Below are 18749 nucleotides of genomic sequence, written 5' to 3'. Positions count from 1 at the left end.
CACTGTTGGACCTATATTTGACCATCACAGCCTGACCTCCCTCCAGAAGCTACATTCGAGCCTTTATCCAACCTCTATCGCCCGCAAACTAAGGTCTCTTCGTCCTTTGTCACCCGCCGACTACAATCCCTCTGACCATAATCGCGCACTAATTACTGTCCCTCTGACCTCTATCACCCGACAACAATCCCCTTCTACCTCAATCGTCCGACTATATATGGTCCTCCAACATCTATCGCCAGACAATAGTCTCCTCTATATCAGTCGGCCTACTACAATCCCTCTAACCTCCATCACTTAATTATGATCCTCCCGGCCAAACGAACAAACTAACATTTTGTTGAGAACAACTCTCAAGTTACTAGATTCTTCCAAATCCAACAATGTAATGTGCTCTATATGATTTATATTTACTACATTTAGCCAATGTCTTCCCTTGAGAAAGAGCATCATTTGTAATAAACTACAAACATCAATATAAACATTTTAATTAGGCAAGGCATTGTGGGTTTTTGCCTTTTCAAAGTTTACACGTAAACATATTAGTGTCTCTTATGTCTCTTGCACCCTTTATGCCCTAATTGTCCATCCCTCCACCGCCCAATCAAGTGAAGGAAGGGAATTCCTAGACCAAGCGGTGCGGAAAGGCGGCGATCTGGGACTTCAGGATCTGTGGGTAGCGATCGGAGGAAGAGAAAAAGGGCGGAGAGAGAGAGAGAGGGCTGTAGGGACTAGAGAAAGACCTGAGTGCTTGCTGACCTGGGATGTGAACGGTATTGAAACGGAGGCTAACGGACATCACGAGTACGTATCGTGAAATGATTGTAAGTTTTGGGAAGAGAAGTGGGCCCTACTCCGACCTTGATGGTCGCATCTCACGCCGTCGAATCGGACCCCGTAGTAGCATCATGAGTTTAATAGGCAGATGGAGTTTATAAAATTTTAATAATAAATAATGTTTTAATTTATCTTAAGTGAGAGAATTCTTGGCTCATTCTTTTAAGAGAATATTATTTTTTAAGATCGTAAATTTAAATTGTATATTTTATAGTTTTTCTATCAATTCAATTCAATTAATTATTAATATTTTTTTTTTAATATTTGATATTTTTAAAATATATGTACTTTTTGAGTATCAAAATATTTGTGATGGAAGATCTATCATCTTAGTTTCATATGAAGATGAGATCATAGTTGAAATAATTTTACTTGTATTTGTCATTGATTATTATGAATGACATGTTTCTTTTAATTGACAATGGAATTGATATAATATACTGATATATACTTTTTTTTTTAATATATACCGACAAAAACTAAACATAACAAATTATGTGGTGTAGGATAGATTAGTCTCATGCTTCCGAATTATTTTTAAGAGAATTGATATGTCACAAAAAACCGCCTTAGTTGAGTAAGAATCTTGAGGCACTGATATGTCACCAAAAACCGCCCTAGTCGATTAAGAATCTTAAGGCATATTCAAGTTGACAACTTTCAAAATTAAAATAAGGATCATACAAACTCTAATTTCAACAAACTTATAGTCAAATTGAACATCTTAGTGAGACAAGCCCAACGAGACTAAAATCAGTCCAATCAAAGTCCAAATGGGTCCAAATCAGTGGCTTGAAACGTTTTTGTAAACTCCAAAGCATTAATTTGATGACTAAATGATATACAAACATGGTATGCTTATAGCCGAATTGAGTGACTCTATGAGATTAATCCAACAAAGCCAATATCACTTAATTATGATCTCATTAAGGAACATAAATGCTGAACAAATACTCCATTATCGAGGGAATTAGTATAGGTCATCCAATTGAGCACTCTGAATTTATCTTAGATCTTCTTCATATTTATGGGATATGTCATTTTCAAAATCTATAAATATGTTCCCTCTTCCCACATAGAGAGAGGTTTGAACTTTTGGATGCTTAAATAATAGGCTAGAGACTCAAGAGAGCTATGAGGCTTGAAGAATCCCAAAGCTTAACACCAACACCACCACCGGCAAACCCTCACCATCAGGGCGCCACTGTTGGACCTCTGTTTGACCATCACAGCCTGACCTCCCTCCATAAGCTACATTCGAGCCTTCATCCAACCTCCATCCCTCGCAAACTAAGGTCTCTTCGACCTTTGTCACCCACCGACTACCATCCCTCCGACTATAATCGCGCACTAATTACTGTCCCTCTGACCTCTATCACCCGACAACAATCCCCTTCTACCTCAGTCGTCTGATTATATATGGTCCCTCCAATATCTATTGCCCGACAATAGTCTCCTCTATATCAGTCGGCCTACTACGATCCCTCTGACCTCCATCACTTAACTATGATCATACCGACCGAATGAACAAACTAACATTCTGTTGAGAACAATTCTCATGTCACTAAATTCTTCTAAATCCAATAATGTAATGTGCTCTATATGATTTATATTTATTACATTTAGCCAATGTCTTTTCTTGAGAAAGAGCATCATTTGTAATAAACTACAAACATCAATATAATCATTTTAATTAGGCAAGGCATTGTGGGTTTTTGCCTTTTCAAAGTTTACACGTAAACATATTAGTGTCTCTTATGTCTCTTGCACCCTTTTTTTCTTATTTGTTTGTGTTTTGAATATTTGTACAAAGTTAGGACGTTAAACTCTATATCTCTACCGCCGTGAATGTTTTGTCACACAACATTCCAGTGTCGTATGTGGAAAACAATTTCTAAAAAAGAGGCAACCAAGAAAGATTTTGTTCACGTCTATGTCGTGGGAATAGTTATAGCTAGGTGGTCATTTTACCATGATCAACATATATACATACTAGAACGTAAGATGTGGACAGAGCTGATGGAAATGAGAGAAAAATTGGATTAAGATACAAGAATGTTTATTAATTGACTTTGATGGTTTCAAAGCAACAAAAACACTGAAAGCCGGTCAAAATCACATCAATTTAATTGCTCGTCAAAACAAAAAATCATTATGTGTGGACACTGGACGGCATCCAGAGACTAACCAGAATGTGTCACGTCACTTATTTGCTCGATACCTATGCTCAGTACTACCGTGTACCAAATGAAGTGATGCGTTTTGGTTGGTCTCCAGACCATCCGGTGTCCGCATAGAATACTTCAGAAATATTTATGATTTTAGAAAATATCAAAGAAAGCTTCGGCCAGCACTGAAATTAACGCAATGGAAATTTGATGATGGTACCAAAACCTGAAATTGCAGTCTCAGTTTAAAATAACTTTTTTAACAACCACAGGCAATTTATTCACACAAGTTTGCTATTAAAAACTTTTTCTTTCTTCATCACTTCAACAGCATTCAAAAATAGCCTAAAGTGGGAAAACAGATCCATGCAATACACACTTGTTCATAAACACACGAAATAATCTACTTAATAGCACCAAGAAAGCAGATCTTCCTTTCCACAATAGCGAATATACCTTTTATACAAGAGAAATTTATATAGTAGGCCAGCAATTTGATTTTACCCAAGCGATTTCCTTCTCTTGATAGAGGACCAAGCTGTCATTTGGAATCTGACTGACAAAGGCTTCATTTGGGACAGCTTCCTTACTACTTAAAGCGACTTTTTAGTTCCAAAAATTAAAATTTTAATACTAAAAAGCGGCTTTAAGAAGCGGTGAGAAAGCCGTCCCAAACGAAGTGAAAATCAATCGCTTCGAGAGAAAAAAATAAGAACAGAGGAGACAACAGCTTGTGCCAGGATGATCCGTGATCAGAGTAGTCTCTTGAAGTTCTTACTGGTGGCTTGGTATGAGCGAATTAACAAACCAACACCAACTCCAACACCAAGGCAAATGCCAAGGCTAATTCCAACGCCAACTCTAACACCAGCATTGAACCATGAGAGGTCTCCATCCTCCTCTTCAGTATATTCTGCTCTGGGATATAAACTGCTATAATCAATATTGGTATCACTGTCCATCTTGTAGTCTTCATAATCAGATAGCTGCAAAAAAGAGGTCCGCACATAAAGTTGCTTAATATGTCATTTTTGACGATCATTTGATGATAGAAGAAAGTATGAATTAGGGAAACAACATTTTGAAACTGTTAGGAGAACCGATCTTAGGAGACTCATCTGAAAGTGTTAGATTAGACATGGACTTATAAAAAAATTAAACAACTCTTAACTTCATTTCAATGACTGAACCCACCAACAGGCTCTTGTTTACAGGAGGCAAACAAATGCTGCCCCACTAAGATTTGAATTAGGAAATTAATGTATTAATTAGTATGAGTTGTTTAGGGTTAGGGTTATGCATGTTTTGTTAATGATTTTGGAAGTTCTTGTCTTGGGAGTCTTGGGCCCTAGATTTCATCTAGGAATTGGGAGAGAAGATCCTCATCTCGAATTGAGGATCAATTGTATATTATTTTGTTTCTTCGTTTAGTTGATTTCCTTCAAGCAAAGATGTTATTTTGCTGAAATTTTCCATCTGAATCTTGTTCGTTTGCTGTTTTCATCTCTCTTGTTAGGGATTACTTGGATTTCTCAAGTATTTTCTAACAGAAACATAGTATCTTAACTACAAAGAGACTAGAAAAATGTTCATGTAAAGAGAGAAAAAAATATCAGTCAGTAACTCAAAAACTTACTATCTCGTGCATTGCACAAAATTTCCATTTGTACCATGGGAATATCATAATTAAAAGAGAGCAGTAAGTTTCGAAGATTTTAAGAATGCTTTTGGTATGCATCAGTCGGGAATTAAACTTTCTAACTAATACAATAATTAAGAAAGAAGAAATCATCCATGCACAATTCTCTTTAATGTCCACCAAATTAATCCTTGTGGCAGTTGTATCCAATACAAGAAGCAACCCCGAATGCAGGATTTGGGGCAGGGTTGATGTAGAAAAAATAATGTTCATAAGCTACAAAAAATAATGTTCCTCACTTTGTTAGCCGCATCAAACAAGCATGTTGGATTTTTTTTTGCTTTTCTCAACGACATACATGTTTTTGTGATTGATATGTGCCCTGTCATATCCAAGGCATGTTTGCATCCGACACTAGTTAGAATACATTGCATCCAAAGTTGAATGTTTGTGCCTCCTAGCTCATAAGTTTGATCCTCATATAATTACCACACTCAGACATCTTCTTTGATCTTAATTATAGGTATCAAACAACAATTCTAGCAACCATATCTCTCACCATATTTGTGGGATAGTTGGGATAAAGTTGAACATATAACAAGGGGTGATAAAAAGCCTTAAAGCTTCAACTGGCCAGTTACTTCTACAAGAAAGGAAATTACATAATATTCCATGCTTTTATTGCCTCATATGATCATATATTGCAACCCCACTCACATGCATATAGCAGTCAATGGCTAGTCCGTTTAGCCCGATTAACCTTTACAAAATAAACATCTACAAATATAATGCAATGATTGTGGATTGATCAATAGGTATGCGGGGTATTATTAGCTCAAAGCTACTTCAAGATAGCTTAATGCATCCTTCCACAACCAAACATTTCAGCTGTACAACATTTTGATAGGAACTACATGAGTTCGCAAGTAATCCTAATGGGAAATACTTAAGTTCGCAAGCAAACCTAACAATAATCGGTAAAACAACGAGAAAACCGAAGAAAATATGGTGGAAGAACAATCAAACGATAGATAATCTTATAGAAAGCAAAGTGAAACAAGAACGAAGCAAAGATATAAGAGATCCTCAATTCGAGAGGAGGATCGTCTCTCCCAAATCTCTAGAAAAGAGAGCCTAGAGCCCAAGCCGCCAAGAAACCCTAATTGAAAACAAATCAAAACATAATCCTTCCCTAAAAATCTCTTGCTCTTTAATACAAAAACTTTCCTAATCTAATTTCCCTTCCAAGCCCAAGCCCAAGCCGTCCCCTCCTTTTCAATTTGAATTACTTGGACTAGTGGGGCCCTCAATGTGGGCGGTCAACATCCAGGGCTTGTTCGCATCCTGTAATAGAGCTGAGCCAGCCGGCCAGCTGGGCCGGTTCACCCTAACACATTTATCATCAATCAATATCATGTCATACTAATTTAAGTCCATTTACACTTTAAATAATAATAATAAAAAAATGAAGTCAATATGACAAACATAGAACTGTAGAAAGAATAAAATCAAAACATGGCTATCGACTTGAACAGAAAGGAAACATGTTCGCAAAATGGAAACTAAAAGTAAACTTCTTTCCAGAACTGCACAAATAGTTTCTGCTTACTTCTGGCCTATCAAAATGGAGAATGATCAGAAATAAAAGCAGTCCATTCATTCACCAAGTGTCATCTACATTATAAAAAATATGGATCTAGAAACCAAAGGGAGCAGTGATACCTGTAACGCATCATTCTTCAGCTCAACCGTATCATGTTCAGGAATCGAGTCCAGAACTGACTTCTGGTTTCTCTTCTGCAAACCAACTTTAAGCGTTTTAGTGAGGATAATAGGAGTACCAGAGAAGCAACCAGCAATATAAACTTCTATTGTTGGCAAAGGCATTTCAGGACTCTTATATTGCTTTCCCTTCAAGAAGCTAACACCACTTGACACCAAGGACTGGCACTTTATACTCCATTTCTTTTGACGCCCTTTTGATTCCCCTTCATCATTCTTATCATCACACAACTCCAGGACTCCAGTAAGTAAGAGATCATCTCCATCAAACACCTCAAATCTAACACTTCCAGTAATCCTAATATTATCGGTACTCACGAAAGTGGTTTCTTCAGATTTTTTATCAAATCTGTCCCTCCTGAGATAAGAGGAGACACAATCTGAATAGATGCTACTTCTCCGACCATTCACTTCAAGAACAGTATCAGGGTGTAATGGAATGTGATTAACAGTAAGATGGCCCGGAGTTGATTCATCAACCTCATAGTTGCAGATTCTTATGTAAAAAACCTTCAGATCTAACCAAGGTGGTAACTTGGGAAGGTAAAGAGGGTGCATGATGATCATCCGGCCAGAATCAGGCGTCTCTTCCTTGTAAACAGGATCATAATTTTGCCCCATTATCAAAATAAAACTCCCTTCAAAATAACTTTCACATCAACCTTGGCAATCTGAGTAGAGAGTGAACCAGAAACACCAATTGGTGTTCTCTACCTGTAAAGTGAGGCAATCATTATTCTAGTCAAAGCCGAATCAAAGCAACATTCGAAGTACAGGTAAGCAGGAAAATTGGAAACAAGATCCTTCCCTACCAATAAACTAGTCCATACAAAACGAATGAAAAATAAGCAAAAAGACACCACTAAGCAAATCGAGACGAACTATGAGAACGAATACAGGAAATAAGACAAACAAATATGATTCCCCAAAACAAGTTGAATGAAATAAGAACAAAAAACTGAAAAATTCTATTCCTTCTCCCCAACAAGAAGTTCTATTTTCTCATCAATGGCTGATTGACATAATCTATGTTTGGATGGAAGGAATTTGAGCGAAACAAAATGAAAAGAAGTTTGAAAATCTCAAATCAATGGCCACATATTCATACTTAATCCAAAAATTACTGGAATTGAATTTCATATCATTTCCATCATTTCCTTCAATCCAGCCGAAGCCATAGAAATTGCCATTTTGCATAAGCCGAAACTATATCCATTGAAAATCATAAGAAATTATAGTAAGGAAGTAAATAAATAAGATTGAAAGAAGCGACCTTCCGACCAAATTCTCAACAACAAAAAAAGCTGTATTCCTACCAATAGATAGAGTGAAACAGAAATTTCTAAACTGAGGTCCAGCAACACGAATAAGCCCTAAACCTCAAAACCCCGAAAAAACCCCAAATCGAAGCCAACAAAAGCTTGACAAGAGACGGATGAAACTACCGCTCTCATCAAACAGTCACGGCTATAAATCGAATCGTATCTCACAGATCGAACACCCATGCGACACGAAAAAATCATCCAACCAAAACTCCGATGAAATCGACGGCAGTGATTACGACACAGCTTGATAAAAATAAAAAATAAAAACAAAGAAAAAATTCACGGAAGGGAGAAGAAGGGATGGGTCCTAGCTCGCGATTGTACAGATAACAACGATGGATTCGGTGGCCCTCTTCCTTATCTGAAGACGAAGAGGCTGACGGCATTCGGTCCTTCTCCCTTGCTTGAGCATCCACTGATTATAAAATTAAATTATTTTTTTCTTAAGTAGCCCATAAAATGTTCAGTGTGAACAGTACCATTGTCTTGTTGAAAGATAAGGTGATTTTATTTTTAAAATTATGAAATTAAATAAATATTTTAAAATATCGTTTGTTATTTTAAGAGAAATTTATTTTGTACAATATATTTTTATAATATATCATTTCATTTATAGACGAAGGAAAAACAATTTTGGTCACGTCGTTTTCAAAAGTACATACCTATCCAAAATAAATTAAAGCCGTTAATATTGGGGTTCATTTATTCTTACTTTTTTAAAATTAATTTTTATATAAATATGAAAAATATATATTTTTAAAGAAAATAAAAAAATTATTCTAAATAAAATATGAGTAGGCTTAAATTTGATTATTTAATGAGCTCACAAATTGAACTTATTTAGTCATAAGTTTAAGCTTGAGTTTATACCATAACTTGTTATTATACAAACTCAAGCTTAGTATGGCTCAGTTCATTATCTTATAAAATACTTGCTTAAATTAAAATATATTTCAAAATTAATTTTAAAATAATATAATAAAATATAAACTAATTATTTTTTAATTATTTCTCAAGTCAAGGTCGAGATATCCAAACGAGCTCGTCTAATAATTTTCAAATAAGTTGAGTTTGAGCCCGATAAAAATTAAATAAGATTAACTTGATTTGATGGATATTCGACTTATTTATGCCATTTAGTATAATTGAAGCTTAGTAGATAGGAAAATTGGTTGGGATTGCAACAAATAATATCTATAATGATCTTTTAGTGCACCATGTTTTTTGCAACAACCATTTTAGAAAATTAGTGGTAATAGAATCGGGTTAGGAGTATCAATTTTATATGATGGGACTTGTGCGGGCTAGAATATACGGGGCGATAGAGTTAGAATTTTCGTCATATGTTGTACAGATATCCAGCACACAAATATTGAATTCAGAAACACAATATTTTTTACGTGGAAAACATTGGAAAATGAAAAAATCATAGGGACACGCCCAATTGAAATGATTATACTAGTGTTTGAATAGATCACAAGTGACCGAAAAGTCATCGTTCAACCGTTGGATTGAAATCTTGTGACGAATGGACATTGAACGAAAATCCAGTAATGTTTGGTGATTGGGCAGAAATCCTGCATCAGTTGGTGGCCGGGAGGAAGTCCTGCTTAAATTGGTGGCTGAACAGAAGTCCGTCGAAGGTCAGTGTTCGGACAGAAGTCTGGTGTCAGTCAGTGACCGGGCAGAAGTCCGGTAGTGGTCAAGGAGGACTATGGTGGCAAGAGAACTCTAGTTTCTCTCTCTTCCTTGTTTGAGTCTATTTCCATAAGAAATAATGAATCTATTTATAATTTTCTAAGAGTGGCATGAGGGGATCGTGGACCGTTTATTGCACATTTGAATGTATTAATGATATCAGGATTCTACAATCCTGGGCTCATTGGATTCGTGTCGTCGAGCCGCTTGATTCAACTATAAGCATGCCACGTTTGAAAATCATTTGGCCATCCAATTTATGGTTTGAACTTTCCAAATGTGCTTCGAGTATGCACTTTGGGCCCATTTGGGCTAGGTTTAAGTCTAATTTGGTTTTGTTGGGTTCATATTTTCTAGACTTTTAATTCAACTATAAGTTTGATGAAAACGGTGTTAGTTCGACTATAAGAAGGTCCCAAATTTAGTTTAAAAAATTTTCAACCTGATTTTGTCCCAAGATTCGTGCCTGAACAAGATAATTTTTTGATGATATATAAGGTGTAATTTGAAATGACTTAAAAAATAACCCGACATGAACCAAATTTGACTCAACCTGACCTGAACACAATACAACACACATCAACCTGATCTGAAATGAATTCATTAACTTGTTTTGTACACCATAACTCAAGAATAAGGATTACTTAATTAATCCTGAACTTTAATTTGCATCAATCTTATTTTTAATATTTGCACCTTCTTATTCATTATTCCTTAAAAAACAATAAAATTATACAATAAATAGTTTAAGAGAATAAAAAATGACATCATTTATATTTATTTATACAAAATTTTAATATTTTTATGACATGTATGAAATGGTATATTTTAATTTAAAAAAATTAATTTAATAAAGTTTTTGATGTAATTTAAAAATTAAATGTTATATAAATGAATATTACGATTTAAATATTAGGTATGCAAATAGATAAATATTCTGTGGCCTGCATTTAATTTCCCCTCAAAATATGTCTAAGAAATTAAATAGTAATGAAGAATTACAAATTAATTTATCAATGAAAATAGAAGCTAAAAACTAAAGGGGGGAACTAAAAGAACACAAGGATAGCGACTAGTCAAAATGAACTATAATGCAATTATCTAATTTTGACTAACGCTTAAGCTTAATCAAACACCATTGATCATGCTCTCATACTCTTCTTCCCTGCTGCTTCTTAAGTCCCGGGGGCCACAGGCTTGGTGGAGAAGTCGTCGGAGCTAAGGAAACTAGTAAACAAACCTTCCCTTCTTTATTTAGAAAAAAGAGAGAAGAGAAGAAGAAGACGAAGAAACTCTCCGTAGATTCTGCTGCTTTATAAGTCCTTAATCCATTTGTCTCCATCCCCTTAGCTCCTCTCCCCCGACCAAAAGCTTCCTCTTTTTTTCTTTTCTTTTCTTTTTAAGCTTCCCTCCTCTGGAAAGAAATCGGATTTTTTTCAATTTTTACGATTGAAAGATTAGTTTTTGATCGGAGATGGTGAAGAAGAAGCAGAGGAAGCGATCGACTTTGTTTATTGGCAAAGAGCAGACGCAGTTTGATTCACAGCAGGCACCGAGAAAGCGAGGCCGACCAAGGAAGCTTCCGCTTGTAGATGAGAAGATTAAGGAAGAAGAAGACAGAAAGGAATCTGAAGATGAAGAAGAGGAGAAAAAGAAGAAATTGAAGACCGACGACGACGACGACGACGAAGAAGAAGAAGAAAGAGAAGAAGGGAAAGGGGCGGCAGACGAATGGGACAGAAGTCCAGGAAGCAGCAAAAGAAGAACCAGAAGGAAAAGCCAAAGACCTCAGAAGAGTATCTAAGTACGGCGTAGCTCCTTGCTCTTCTTCACTACTTTTTAATCCATGCTCAAGTTTTTTTTTGTGTGTGCTGAGAAATTGTGAATTTAGGACAGTGGGAAAATTATATCATTAATTAATCTCTAGTATTAGTGAGGAAAAATGTAATTTTTATGTGTTGTGGGGGTGAAATGGTAAAAGAAGAGAGAGATAGGTTGATTGCCTGGGAAAAACTAACGGCTGTGATTTTTCTAATTAATATATTTTATCCAAAATGTTTGTTTTATCTCTATTTAGACAAATGGCACTTGTTTATGTCTCAGATTAACTACTAAAATGAAATAATAATTATTATTAAGGTTAGTCAATAGGCGATGGACCATTTGACCCAACTCTTCAGCTACTGTAGCTCACATGATGCTTTTTTATAAGAAATAGAACCAAAAGAAACCTAAGAACATTTCACAGTCATAAATGATCCTGAGGTTTTTAACAATTGAAGAAACAAGTAAGATAAACAGTGATAACATTGTTTAAATTGAATGATTGAAAGGCAAAATGGCATGATTATTAAGAAACAGATGAATGAAGATGCTTTTTTCCCTGTTGAAATCACTAAGAGAATTGGTTTATAGTATTTCTCCAACTGGAAGCATTAGAAAACAATTGCTTTCAATTGAAAATAAGACTCTATGCAAGGTCAGAAGCTTTAAAGAATCAGCTAAACAGATTAGAAAGAGTACATGAAGAGGGCTTTAAAAGAACAGATATATTTTCCTTTAGGTAAGGAAACAATCTAAAACAAACCAAGCCTTCAGAATTCTATAGTACAGAGCTGTTTGTGAAGGACTGCAGCTTCATGGTTTTGCTTCTTTTAGAATTAGTGATAGTTTGGATCAATACATGGTTCAATGAGGTGTGCAAAAGTCCTCCAATCGTTAGATTCAACGGGATTTTAGAGATTTCCCAAATTTTCATTGGGATCATCAACCAGAAATTGTCAAAGGAGATTATATAATAACTTATTACATGAGGAAATTCTTGTAAATAAAAAAAAATTATGTGGTTGTTAATATCTTTTGTCTATGTTGCATCATAAAATTTATTTGGATGCAAGTAAGATGATTTGCTACATCTTTAAATCATATATCCTCAAACTCTGTAGGGGTTGTTTTGTTTAGGATTTAATTCAAATAAAAGATCTTGATAAAAAAATCTCATAATTTAACACTTCAAATACATCAAATTTGAATTTATATGAATCACTAAAGTTAAGTGTTGTAAAGAAGCAAATACTAAGTTAAGTGTTGCAGAGATGAGGATACTCAAGTGGATGAGTGGATTTACCCTTAGAGATAGGATACGAAATGAGCAAATACACATGAAAAGGTTGTAGTAGCTCCAGTGGAAGATAAGATTAGAGAGAGTCGCCTTAAATGGTTTGGTCACATAAAACGACGGTCTTCCGATGACCATGTTAGAAAAGTAGAGGTATTATATTCAACTTATATTTAAAAAGGTAGAGGTAGGCCTAAAAAAACTTGGTTAGAAAATATTAGAAACGATCTTTTTTTATTAGATTTAAACGAGAATTTGACTTTTAACATGACACAATGGAGAAAAATGATTCATGTAGCCGACCCCACATAGTTTGACAAAGGCTTGATGTTGTTGTTGTTGTTGTACTAAAGTCAATTTTAGTTCAATCTTTCTCTTACCAAACAGCCCATTTGAGAACATTTGCAAGAAGAAATAATATGGGTATACTTAACTGTGAAGCAACTGCATAGAAAACCATGCTTCTGATTGCCCAAGTTCCATAGAAAGAAATGGAGATACCTCTGCGTAACAAAGATACAGCGGTCAGAGTATTTGAAGGAAAAGCAAGCTGATCAAGAGTCACACACAACAACACCCTTCATTACACTTCAATCTATCTCCATGAACGAGCATATTTATCCCTCTATATTTTCCGCATCCCAACACTCCACAATATTCATCACGTAAGTTTCAAGTGAAGTTTATGATCATTATAGCAATTAAATTACTGAGAGTAATGTTTCTAAATCTGCAGAAGATAGAACTTTAGAAACTGAAACAAACCGACATAAAAATAATATCAAAGAGTAGTTTACAAAGAATGCAGATTAATAAATACTAAAAACTTGACATAGTATTAGCTATTCCAATAAAAAGGATGTGTCATTCAAAATAATCATTCAGATAATACATAATCTAAGAAGTGCATGAACAAATCTCAGAACAGAACTCCCATAAACTATTAAAAAATCATCCTATCAATCAAATTTTAGCTATTTTATAATCATGAGAAGATACTGGCAGTCACATATAGCTGCAATTTGGGAAAATAAGAAATTCATGTAGCAAATAATCATTCAGATATACTTTTAGCATGAAAGATATTGTTTTCTAACTTCTCAGGTAGATAAACCAATGTAATCTGCTCAGTAACTTTATTCTGTCAAAAATATAACATTCATATATGATGTGTGTGTCTACATGAATTTGTGATTAAACTCGCTCTACAACAACAACAACAACAATAACATCATCAAGCCTTTGTCCCACTACGTGGGGTCGGCTACACGAATCCTTTTTCGCCATTGTGTCATATTAAAAGTCAAATTCTCATTCAAATCTAATAAAGAAATATCATTTCTAATATTTTCTAACAAAGTCTTTTTACGTCTACCTCTACCTTTTTTAACATAAGTCAAATCTAATACCTCAACTTTCCTAACCGGGTCATCGGAAGGCCTCCCATTAATGTAAACAAACCATCTAAGGTGACTCTCTCTAATCTTATCTTCCACTGGAGCAATTCCAACCTTTTCACGTATATGCTCATTTCGTATCCTATCTCTAAGGATATAGTGATGTGAGACCACGGAGGAATTGCGTGCGGAAATTAAAACAAGAATTAATTAAAACTTGCCGATACAAATTTATTACCAACAAAATAGAGGAATAAATTATTCTAGGTAATTAACTCGCTTAGGCGAAGAGTTGCTTTGAGATAACCCAACAATTCATAACAATCCAAAAATAAAAGATATACTTAATTGCTAATAACAATAATCCCACAATTAATAAGGAAGAATTTCACCTTGAGCAACCTCTCACTCGTTCACTCTTGGGCTTTAGCGGAGAAGAAAGAGCCACGCGAAGATGGAGAGCACCACTACGGAAAAAGAGACGAAAGACTTCGTTACCGGAGAGGTAGTCGCCGGAGAAGGTGATGGTGGATGGCGTCCGATGATCGTCCAAGTGGAATCACGAAACTGTCGGTCGAAGATACTTGCGAGAATCGGGACGACTCGCTCCAAGTACTCTTCGATTGTGGCGTCGTCTTCAAATCCTACGTCAAAGCAAGGAGAACGTGGGATATCAATGCTCCCGTCGGCGTGGAAGACTAATCCCCACTCAAGCTCCGGATCCGCCATTCAACATTGAGGCAAGGCGGGAAGAAAACAAGTCGGTTTGGGGGTGGAAGGCTGTGGAAAATTGGAGTTTAGTGCCCATTTTGTGCCATAGGATTTTCCAAAAGTAGCTAGTAAACTTGACATCCCTATCAGAAACGATGGTCTTGGGTAATCCATGTAGTCTAACAACCTCATCAAAATAGAGTTTAGCAATACGGGAGGCGTCAAAAGTTTTAGTGCAAGGGAGGAAATGGGCCATCTTAGAAAAACGATCAACGACTACGCAAATCGAATCATGCTTTCTTAAAGTCTTTGGTAAACCAAGAACAAAATCCATACTCACATCCTGCCATGGACAATTGGGTACGTGTAGAGGGGTGTAGAGCCCCGTATTCTGTTTGCGCTGCTTAGCGAGTTGGCAGGTGTGGCATCTCCTAAGAAGTTTACTAAAGTCACGCTTTAAACTAGGCCAAAAGAATCGATTTTCTAAACCAGCTATGGTTTTGGCTTGTCCAAAGTGACCTGCTAACCCTCCTGCATGTAATTCCCAAACAAGGAATTCTCGTAGAGACGTTTTGGGAATACATAGTTTTTGTGATTTAAATAAATATCCATCTTCCAACACAAACTCCCCAACAATTCGTTCATCACCAGTGGTAAGCGCAGAATAGGTTTCTCTAAAATCGGGGCATTCAGGGTAGTCTTCTTTGAGTCGTTCGAAACCTATTATTTCAGTAGTCAACTCCCTAGTAATCATCATTCGACAGCTTAAGGCATCAGCAGCCTTATTTTCAGATCCTGCTTTATGTCTAATGGTATACGTGTACTCTTGCAGGAATTCAACCCAATGGCCGTGCCGAGCATTTAGCTTCTTTTGGGAATTGATGTATCGTAAGGCCTCATGATCCGAAAAGATAACAAATTCTTGAGGCAGAAGGTAGTGTCGCCAATACCTAAGGGATTGAATGATGGCGTAAAATTCCTTGTCGTAGGTGGAATACCGTTGTCAAATGTCATTTAGTTTCTCGCTAAAGTAAGTGACCGGGTGTCCCTCTTGGGAAAGGACTCCACCTATACCAATTCCAGACGCATCACAAGTCACCTCAAAAACTTTGGAAAAATCAGGTAATCTCATCACAGGGGCTTCCATCATTCGCTTCTTAATCTCCTCAAAAGCCCTAGTTGCAGCTATGGTCCAAAGAAACTCTCCTTTCTTAAGGCAGTCCGTTATTGGTGACAATGGTGCTAAAATTCCGAATAAACCTCCTATAAAATGTGGCCAATCCATGAAAGCTTCTAACATCTCTAATATTTTTGGGTTCTGGCCACTCATTTATAGCTCGCACCTTTTCGGGATCAGCAGATATGCCTTGGGAAGAGATGATAAATCCAAGGAAGGTTACTTATTTGTGAGGAAAGTGCACTTCTTAGGATTAACATACATCTGCTCTCGTTTCAAAATCTCACAAACTTGTCTCAGATGATTCAAATGTTGTTCCACCGAATGACTGTAAATTAGGATATCATCAAAGTATACTACAACAAACTTTCCAAGGAAAGGCCTAAGGATCTGAGTCATTACTCTCATAAAAGTACTCGGGGCGTTGCTTAATCCAAAAGGCATTACAGTCAACTCGTATAACCCATCTTTGGTTTTGAACGCCGTCTTCCATTCATCCCCGGGGCGGATTCTAATTTGGTGATAGCCACTCTTAAGATCGATCTTAGAAAATAGCGTGGCTCCGGTCATCATGTCCAACATGTCATCTAACTAGGTGATGGGAAGCAGTACTTGACAGTGATTTTGTTGATAGCACGGCTATCAATGCACATTCTCCATGATCCATCCTTCTTAGGGGTAAGAAGGGCAGGAACCGCACACGGGCTAAGACTCTCCTTAATGAAACCCCGTTTTAGTAATTCATTCACTTGCTTTTTGAGTTCCTCATGTTCAGTAGGGTTCATTCGGTAGTGGGGAAGATTTGGCAAAGAGGCTCCAGGTACTAAGTCAATAGCGTGTTGAATATCCCTTAGAGGTGGTAGTTGGTGGGGCAGATCTTCAGGGAAGATATCAGAAAAAGTTTTCAGAAGTGGTTTAACTTCCTCAGGGATAGGTTCTTCTTGATCAATACTGACTTCCCGGGCTACTAACGCGTACAGAGGGGCTCCTGATTCTATTTCCGTACCTAAGTCTTTAGCTGTTAATAAGTTCAGGCCCGTGTTGGGTTTCAGGGAGTTGGGTTTAACTTCTTCCTTGGTAGTCTTAGGTTGAGTGGATAAGAGTTTAATCTTCTTGCCCTCGTGTTCAAACACACAGGTGTTTGATCGGCCATAAATGTGTACATCGTTGTCGAACAATCAAGGGCGGCCAAGGATTATTTGACCCACGTCCATTGTTAAAACATCGCACCAGATTTTCTCCTTGTATCCAATGAACTCAATAGGAACGAGGCTCCTTTCTTTCACCTCTAAAGTGGTTGAGTTGATCCAGGCGACTTTGTAGGGATTTGGATGGGGTGTGGTCCTTAACTGAAGTTTTGAGATCATAGCAGAAGACATAGCATTAATACAACTTCCACTGTCAATTATGACCTTACAATTCTTGTCTCCTATTTTTGTGAAAGTGTAGAAGATTGAAGTTCTTCGCCAGTCATCGCTAGGTTTAGGTTGGAAAAAGCACACCTAACAACTTGTAGATCCAAGCGGTTCATCTTCTGGAGACAATGAACAACAGCAGTATCCTCTTCGTCGAAAAATTCCTCATCGTCGTCCATATGGTGGACCAAGTCGGTTTCAGGTTCATCCACTTCCTCCGTCACTTCTTCAATTATTGTAACCTTAAACAGGCTGGAGCACTGAGAAGCAATGTGTCCGTACCCATGGCATCTAAAGTACTTAGTGCCGGTAGTGGTTTTGGGTGTCTCCCGTTCAGGTGTTTTTCCTTTGTAGTCTATTCGAGGTTGGGTTTGATTAGGAGAAGGTCGACTACTAGAGGGTCCAGTGGGCTTGTTGTAGGGTTGGCTAGAGGAAGGCTTGAAAGGATTGGGTCTAGAGTCTTGAGTCCTAGTGTGTGGCTCCTAGACTCTTCCAAATCTAGTACAAGACTACATGCAGCTTCATATGTAGTCACGCCTCTAGCAAAGAGTTCATTTCTAAGATCTTTCCTCAATCCAGCTCTGAACATTGACAGGAGCTGTGTAGGAGTGGTGGTCTCTTCCCCGTTACAGCGAATCAAGAAGTCATCAAAGGTTGAGATATATTCCTTAACAGTCTTACTTCCTTGAGTTAACATATTCCAACGATCTAGCAATCTAGGGTAGTATGAGGGAGGGAGATATTTTCTCTTCAATTCTTGTTTCATGATCCCCCAGTCAGTGATAGGGTATTCTCCTCGAGTCTCCCTCATGTGTTCTATGTTCGTCTAGTACTGGTTGGCTCTACCAGTCAACTTCATCTCAGCAAATCTGACTTTCTTCTCTTCAGAAATGTTATACCATTTGAAGTAACTGTCCATCCCTTTAATCCAATCAAGGAAAACTTGGGGTTCTAACGTTCCGTCAAAAGTCGGGGCATCTATCTTAATGCTCTTAAAGAGTTGGGTATCGTTGTCCCTCCAAGGTGCTTCACGTCCTACCAGTTCTGGGTGGGGCCGGTGGTTGGGTCGGTAGTAGTCCCTAGGAGGTCCGTATTCAGTTCGGGTATCTTCGCCATATGGTGAGTGAGGTCTAGAAGGTGTGTAGATAGCCGGGTGTCCCGTTATTTCAATATTGTCTAGTCTTTCTCCCGTATGACGTCTAAGTTCAGCTACACTCGTTTGGGTATCCTTCATTTGTTGTGTAAGTGTTCCTAATTGGCCCATAATCATGTCTAAAGTGGTTTGCATATGGGTAGGATCCATGGTGGGTTGTTAGGGAACACTAAGGAGGGTTTCTAAGTCCAGGACAGCAGCTAAACACACAGGTTTGCTCACTAAAAGGATACCAACAGCAGTGGGAAAAACTGGACAGCCAACTAATAAAAAAGACCGTCGCTTTCTAAGCACCTTAGGTAGGCTCTGGAGTGGAGACAGCACAAAAA

General features: G+C 37.1%; 1 protein-coding gene across 5 annotated transcripts; it reads right to left on the bottom strand.

The window, feature by feature from the left end:
• Nucleotides 1-3260: 3260 nt before the first annotated feature.
• LOC110115454 (uncharacterized protein At1g01500-like) lies at nucleotides 3261-8197 on the bottom strand. Of its 5 annotated transcripts, none has more exons than XM_020848691.2 (3): nucleotides 8064-8197; nucleotides 6367-7140; nucleotides 3261-3991 (listed from the first exon to the last, which is right to left on the bottom strand). In XM_020848691.2, the coding sequence occupies exons 2-3, from the start codon at nucleotides 7045-7047 to the stop codon at nucleotides 3758-3760; spliced, it is 915 nt and encodes a 304-aa protein (XP_020704350.1). In that variant the 5' UTR covers nucleotides 7048-7140; nucleotides 8064-8197; the 3' UTR covers nucleotides 3261-3757. The 5 variants fall into 5 exon arrangements, with proteins under 5 accessions (XP_020704350.1, XP_020704353.1, XP_020704351.1 ...); XM_020848694.2 differs by having other exon boundaries at nucleotides 8076-8196; XM_020848692.2 differs by lacking the exon at nucleotides 8064-8197 and adding an exon at nucleotides 7872-8057.
• Between the last annotated feature and the right edge of the window lie 10552 nt (nucleotides 8198-18749).

Source organism: Dendrobium catenatum, unplaced genomic scaffold, assembly GCF_001605985.2.
Source record: "Dendrobium catenatum unplaced genomic scaffold, ASM160598v2 fragScaff_scaffold_1483, whole genome shotgun sequence".
NCBI lineage: Eukaryota > Viridiplantae > Streptophyta > Magnoliopsida > Asparagales > Orchidaceae > Dendrobium > Dendrobium catenatum.
Note: the sequence above shows the minus strand (reverse complement) of the source record. Positions and strands in the feature narration are given on the sequence as shown.

What these genes read in the sequence shown, in the direction of transcription:
- LOC110115454 (XM_020848691.2), bottom strand. Translation starts at nt 7,047, where the DNA reads ATGGGGCAAAATTATGATCCTGTTTACAAGGAAGAGACGCCTGATTCT. An exon ending in TGAAGAATGATGCGTTACAG is followed by an intron (nt 3,992 to 6,366) that starts GTATCACTGCTC and finishes TCTTTTTTGCAG; the next exon opens with CTATCTGATTATGAAGACTA.